This window comes from Mesitornis unicolor, unplaced genomic scaffold (genome assembly GCF_000695765.1).
Source record: "Mesitornis unicolor isolate BGI_N332 unplaced genomic scaffold, ASM69576v1 scaffold24645, whole genome shotgun sequence".
Taxonomy (NCBI): Eukaryota; Metazoa; Chordata; class Aves; order Mesitornithiformes; family Mesitornithidae; genus Mesitornis; species Mesitornis unicolor.
This window is the reverse complement of record NW_010187867.1, coordinates 63,056-70,314: the sequence shown is the minus strand read 5'-3', so window position 1 is coordinate 70,314 and position 7,259 is coordinate 63,056. Positions and strand designations below refer to the sequence as shown.

The window sequence follows — 7,259 nt, the reverse complement described above, 5'->3', positions numbered from 1 at the left end:
GGTCAGCAGTGGAAGACACCAAAGCTACTTCTGAGCATGCTGTGTATCACACTGGGCATGTGTGGACTCTCTTTGAAGTCACCCATTGGGGTTTTTTCTTGCCCTAGATGTCATAGGTCAACTTTAACTTCTGCTATTTTCTGTACATATCCTATTTTAGTCCCCTTTGAGGGGTAAGAAGAAGTATGTTGTTCAGCTGGCTGGACCAGCATTTAAGTCCCATGTGTATGACATGTGCCATGTATTTCTTGCAGCCCAACATCGGGCGATTAGGAATTCCTCATGGGCCTTCAGGAGAGAAGGTGGCCGTGGTGACCGTGGATGACTGCGACACAGCAGTGGCTGTGCGCTTTGGGAGCCTCATTGGAAACTACACCTGCGCTGCCCAGGGAACTCAGACTGGCTCAAAGAAGTACGGATTCCCTGTATTTCCCTTTTCTACCCAGTCTCTTCTTCCAGGGGAGAGACAGAAGCATGCAATTAATCCCTAAGCAGGTTGAAAAAGCAGATAAGTTTTAATCAGAAAAAGTTACAAGGTTTAGTGTAGTAGATGGTATTTGGTGGAGGCTACTGCAAGTATCAGCACACTGAGTGGAATGCACTGAGTTTTCTGTAGATACAGAGCAAATTACCAAATTGTGTAGATATGCCCAAATTACTTGTAAAATGAAAAAAAACCAAAAATCTGAAGGTCAGTGTGGATGGCCCTCAAAAAGCATCTACTCAGCATGAAAATTTTGAGAGAAGGGCAAATAAAATGTTAGCCTTTATTAATGGCTGAAAAGCTTATTACTTCCATCATTTAAGTTAACAGTCCTATCTTAAATGGAAATAGAAATAAATAAAGGAGGTACAGAAAAGGCCATTGAATAATCACTAGGTATTAAAAAAACTTTCCTGTGAGAAAAGACCAAAAAGATTAGTACCACTGGGTTTAAGGGGGAGAGGGGCAGCAAGCAACATAACAGGGATATGAAATAATGAGTGATAGCAGAAAGACCATTAAGATACCGATAATGCTCTAAAATACCAGGAGAAGGAGGAACCATAAAAATTAGGGATAATTCAAGCTGACCAAGTTATATGCTTTTCACACAGTGTAGTCACTCAGTGAAACCTGCCTCCACCAAACGTTATTAAGTCTAAGATCTTCAGAGGATGTAAAAAGGATTGGCACTATATAATAATTAATTATATAAAAATCTACAGCATCTCATCCCTAGTGCTGAGGAGCATATGCCAGCCCCTGAGTGACTGGAATCAGAAAGGAGTGTCCTGCAGCTGCACATTTTTCCATTGTTTTCATTTTCTTCTTCATATTGGCTGCCATTAGGTACAAGTCATTGGGTTCTGCATAAAAATGACAGCTCCTAAGTTAAAAAGTTAAGGTGTTTCTGGAAGGTCCTTTGATTACAAGCTCTGCAAGTGCTGATGTAGCAGGGGGAAGTGCATTGCAACATGAGTAAACTAAACAGCTGAATTGTGCCTATGAAAGCAGTAAGATAAAGAACAAAACAAAACAAACTTCATGCAAGAAATTATGAGCATTTCTTTGTTTCTTCAGGTCTCTGGACCTAACTGGACCTCTCCTCCTTGGTGGTGTCCCAAACTTGCCTGAAGACTTCCCAGTGCACAACAGACAGTTTATTGGCTGCATGAGGAACCTCTCCATCGACAGCAAGCCAATCGACATGGCTAGTTTCATCGCCAATAACGGCACTCTGCCAGGTAGAAGCGACTGCCACCTCAAAAGTCAACACAAGAGAGCTCTCTGCTGTGTCTGTGTGTGCAACAGGGCTTAGGACGTCAAAGGGGCCGGCACTGGGAGGAACCCCAGCAAGGAGCAGGGGACAGAGGGGTCTGAAACAGCCTGTGTCCTCCTGTTAGTGCCACTGAGCACAAAGCATTTGCCTAGGGCTGGGTGGCTCCCGGTGTTGCTGGGCATTGTGCTGCCACCATGTCACTGTCACCAGCACAGCTGCATCCAGACCTGCTTGACGCACCCCATTTGTTTGAGCAAGGTGCAGTCTGCACCCACGCCAGGGACTCAAACAATATCCTGTGGCACAGCACACACTTGGAGGATTAAGTGGCAGTCAGAAAAGGATCAGACTTGTTCAGACCTTCTGCGTTGCTACAAGTTTCATCCAGGAGTTTACTCCTAAATGAACTTTTCCTCCTTTTTTTTATTATTACCTTTTAAATTTCACTTTGGTCTGAAAGACAGTGAGATTAGTTCATGAAAAACACTGTTTTAATGGGTTTATCATAAATTATGTTTGTTCTGTAAATCAAATTCCGTAGTTCTCCAAATCTGAAACTTGCTTTGTGAAGCAGCCTGATGGAGTTTCTGATTTGGTTTCCAGTCCCTGCATCCCTGATCAGGATTAGTTCTGGTGTACAAAATGTTCTCATCATCATAAAATTGCCTCTTACATGCAAGAGTGACAAGTCCCTTCCTTCCCCCCTGCTGAATGTTTGTGTAAGAGCTGAGTTGCTATTCTTAGGTGTGTTGCATTAACTATGGATTAAGAAGGGAGTCGTAGCAGAAGCTTCAAATTGCTGTTTTGTCTTGAAGCCTTTTTTTAACAGTTATGTCTCTAACATTAGTTAAACAAGAGTTTTTCATCTTAGGGAAATATACATCAGAAGGTGTTTTCTTTAGGATGGAGGTTTTTTCCTCATTTGGAAACATGTTTCCATAGTTAAAAACAATGATGTATAGTAGTGTTATTCCACTGTGTAACACTGCACATAGGCTTTCCCTGATTAGTGTCTTGGTTAGACGACAGTAAGTTGCAAACAGTGGTCCTGAGTCAGAGCACCAGTCAATCTGCCTGTCTCCAACAGTGGGTGCCAGGGGAACAATACAAAAACAGAACGAGCATGCAATGGTATTTCCCCAAAATTTTCTCCTAGTCCCTAGAGATTTACAGCTCAGTGACTGTATTTAACAGCCTTTGATAGATTTATCTTTATGAATTTGACACTTGCTGGGCTTATGTAAACTTTTGCCATCCACATTTTGCTTCACTGACTTCAAGGGTATTAAAAAAAACCTCAGACCTATAGTGGTCATGTCTCTTTTATACATCAAAACTCAGACACAATCATTGAGAGCTTTTTTCTTGTTAAAACCATGCGAAGTAACTATTCTCCTGAATTTCAGGCTGTGCAGCACAGAGGAACTACTGCGAAAACAACTGGTGCCAGAACGGAGGGACATGCATCAACAAGTGGAACACGTACATCTGCGAGTGCCCTGTACGCTACGGAGGGAAAAACTGCGAGCAAGGTAGGATGCAAAGACCTCTTCATGTGTAGTCATGTGTGCATGTTTCATTACTCGTCATCAACATCTCATAGCATGTGTGTCACACTGTGATTCTTAAAGGACCAGTAACAGAAGATTGCAGTTAAGACTAAAAATGACCCGTTATCTATTTGAATTAATTTTAGAGATTTCCTGTGTAGTAAATAGGGTAGCTGACATACTGTCATGTCAGCTTTCATTGATTTACTTACATAAGCAAATTAGTTCTGCAGAACTTGGCAGTATTTAGTAATTTGTTTATAGTAAAAATGCCTGATCCTAAGCCCCTTTAAATCAGTGGAAAGAATCCCGCTGACTTTATTGGACTTTGACTCAAACCAGGGATGAATGCGTGGTTTTAATCACCACTTTCTTGGCAAGAAAGCGCTCTGCTGAGTACGAGCACTTTCAGTTTTATTGGATTTTTCTTTGATTGAACACAATGTGTGTATATGTGTAAAACCTCATTAATAAAGGATGAGGAAGGAGCAGCAGGTGTGTTTTATAGGGCGTGAGGAACTTGCAGTTAGTTTCTTCTCAAGGGAGTGAGGAGTCGTCCGTGTGAGGGGTCCCGTGGGGTCAGTGCAGCACTGGGCTGCCCACCATAAGGTGTCACCTCCACATCTAATGCAGGGTTGCTTCTTTGGAGGCTTCCAGGAAATAAAACTTGCTTAAACAAGGCATGGCTTTCCTGGAAATAGAAGGCCAAATTGTGGTCTCTGGTGCAGATGTGGTAGGTCTTCATTTCTGCTATCCCTCAATGACACTTACCCCAGAATAGTTTGTAGTGTGATCAAGGATTTTGTTCTTCTGATATATGCATCCCAAATCAGACATTCTTGATCACTCTTAGCAGGGCGTGGACCCTGGAATAGCAGGACTCCAAGCTGATGGCCAGTCTCAGATGGCTAATGTCACTGCATTAGCCTAGGGCTGAATACCACTGGTTTGCACCAAAACCCAAGCTGTCACGTCCTACACCCAAACTGCAAGTGACATCCTAACGATGGCAATGTGTTTCATCAGTCTCTCTGTCTCCACAGTGAATAGCCCTCATATCTTTCTGATGGCCTTTTAAATGTAGGAGCCTCTTAAAACTGTATGCAGTTACATAGGCAGTGCTTCAAAGTGACAAACCCTGAGAAAAGATTTTGTTGGCATCACTGCATCATGGCAGGGAGATGCTGTGCTTGGAAGCACATGTGCTCACCTCTCTGGTGACAGGGGTGGTCAGGTCCCATCTGTGTACATTCGATGTGGCCACCAGCCCCTCCATGGACACCCCTGGTCCCAGGGAAGGACTGGGGAGAGAAGGAAGGTTGGAGGGGGCTGACAGATGGGGATTTTTGTTTTACTGACAAAGGAAGGTGCGCCCTGGCCCCAGGGAAGGGAAGGGAGCTGGAAGGAGGTGTGGGAAGGGAATGGTATTTGCAAGCACGGCAGGTCACCAGCAGTGAGAAAAGGAAGAAGGTGGCTAATTGCCATGCCAGTCCAGTTCTCCCAGGAGCTGACCCGAAATGCTTGCAAACAGCATTCCCAGCCTCCAGCAGGTGGGAAACCCACAAGGTTTGCATCCTGGCTCCGCTCTCCACAGGCAGGTGGACTTAAAATTCTCAGCAACGGTCTAGAAAACCACTAGCAAAGAAGTTGGACGTTTAGGTCATTGTGAAGGTCAGTAGAGTAGAGGAGGAAGGAGAAGGCTGAATTTTGCATGTGGGGAGCAGGAGGAGGAAATTATCCTGCTCAACACCAATGTGTTGGTTACTTTTACATTGATGTGGTGCAGTGCAGGCTTGTACTCAGTCTCTGAGGCCTGCTTCCCCTTGCAAAAAGCTGCCATAAACTTCACCAGCGCACCTGTGAGTGAGGGCATCAGGCAGGGACTCACTGCAAATCCCACTGCAACGTCCCGCGTCTGGTGGAGGTGCCATATGAGGTGCTCCAAATAGCACAGAGCTTGCACAGCTTAATTTGTGCTTCTAGTCAGTGGGATCAACTAATCCATTGTACTGTAGCTCCTGTTACCTGAGGTGACTACTTTAAAAGTCCAGAGGGTGGTTGTTCCCCTATTTTCCATCAGCAAAGTGCTTTCCATTGAAGGCTGTCATTGGTGTTCGTGCAAGGCTAGAGAGGAGGGCAGCTCTTCAGCTGCCACCTCGAGATATTTAAGGGAGATGGTTTAGGCAATTCCACAGAAGCTTTCTCCCTGTGAAAAGGCTGCATAGCTGAGACAGATGAATAATCTGGCCCTGGAGTATTTATAATTAATTAATATTTCCTGTTGCCTCCCAGCTTTTTCCTCAGTGTTTAATCTGTTAATTAGAAGCAGGTAATCAAGGATAAATTGAAAACATCTGCAGCAACACTTGCCCTCATACTTCCTGTTCTGTCCACCCACTCATCAGCAGAACTATATCAGCAGAGATCCTGAACTTACCTTTCTAGGAACATCTCTCACCTGTGCAAAGCCATAGCAGTGTGGTGGTGCTGCCTTTGAGTGCAGGCACAGAGACAAGGTGCTACCCCACAACAAGTGGAGGTTGTGAATTTACAGTACTATCAACTGCTTCATAGTAACTCCCCTAGGCTGGCTTTTACTCCACAGTAGATTAACGATAGCTCAATGGAAGAGGGACCAGCTACCTTGTGCCTTCACCACAACATAGCATCATTTCTCCTCTTAACCTTTGTCCTGAAGGGTATTAACTGTTTCTCTCCTGTCTTTTGGTTTGCAGCAATGCCTTCTCCTCACCGTTTCAGTGGTGAAAGCATTATCATTTGGAGTGACCTGGACATTACCATCTCTGTGCCGTGGTACATTGGGCTGATGTTCAGAACCCGGAAAGTCAATGGCATGTTAATGCAAGCCAATGCTGGCACTGCATCCAAGATCAACATTCAGGTGAAAATGTGGCATTCTTTGGTTAGAAAAAAATTAAGTAATTCTCCTCCATCAGTGGATATGAACTGTGAACTACATAGCTTCATCCACCCAGCTAAATGCACATCAATAAATACAAATTATTTCTTCAGCCTTTTACAAAGATCAAAAGATCATTGTAAAATTCAGATTTGTTGGTTTAAGATTATTTTTTAAACAGCAGTAGTAGTGTGCATTAATATAGATGCAAAAATTGTGCCTTTTGATTGTTTGGGGTTTTTTTGTCAGTAGGGCAACTTAGAGTCTGAATGTTCAAAGTTATATGAGGAATTATTGCAAGTGTTCCCTTCTTTACTGTTCAGGATTTTTTCCCTTTTGGGTTGTCTTAGGAAATGTTATTATCTTGCCCACTGCCCCCTTCTGCATCAAATACAAATACGTAGCAAAAAACAGACGGTTTTTTTTCATCAGATACTGAACAACTACGTGCAGTTTGAAGTCTACAGTGGCCTGAGCCAGGTTGCTAGTTTGAAGATGAGCCAGTCACGAGTCAGTGATGGGGAATGGCATCATTTATTAATAGAGCTGAAGAGTGCTAAAGATGGTAAAGACATCAAGTACCTCGCTGTCATGTCCTTGGACTATGGGTTGTACCAGGTAACGCAGCATCATAACTTTGCCACTAAGCACTACAGAAATGTTTTTAGGAGAAAGTAGGATAAAGGATTGCGGACAAATACTTATGCTGTGAGCTATGTTCTGCAGTGATTTGTGGCTGATGAAGTTATATTAATTATTTAAGCCTAATGGTATCTTATGAACAAGTCTGTAAGAAGCAGCATTCAGATGTCTAGCTCCTCACTGCTTTGATATTTTTTCTGTCATCTACTGTCAGCTATGGCTTGACTCCATCACTGCAGAAAGTGGACTGTCTGTGTCACAGAGTATAATAGTGCTTCTTATTGACTGTCCTTTTCCTCAACAGAGCACTGTGCAGATCGGAAATCAACTACCTGGACTGAAAATGAAAAGCATCATTGTAGGTGGTGTTTCTGGAGACCAGGT

General features: G+C 43.4%; 1 protein-coding gene across 1 annotated transcript in view; it reads left to right on the top strand.

Annotated features, from left to right (window-relative positions):
• Positions 1–7,259, top strand: part of CELSR1 (cadherin, EGF LAG seven-pass G-type receptor 1) — a gene marked incomplete at its 5' end in the record, with an annotated part of 93,801 nt that overhangs the window by 48,253 nt on the left and 38,289 nt on the right. Inside the window, 6 exons of the mRNA XM_010185613.1 lie at positions 255–412; positions 1,565–1,728; positions 3,170–3,295; positions 6,049–6,215; positions 6,666–6,851; positions 7,180–7,259. The exon at positions 7,180–7,259 is cut by the window's right edge and continues 55 nt beyond it. Coding sequence (XP_010183915.1) covers positions 255–412; positions 1,565–1,728; positions 3,170–3,295; positions 6,049–6,215; positions 6,666–6,851; positions 7,180–7,259 — 881 coding nt within the window. The remainder of the gene's footprint in view (positions 1–254; positions 413–1,564; positions 1,729–3,169; positions 3,296–6,048; positions 6,216–6,665; positions 6,852–7,179) is intronic.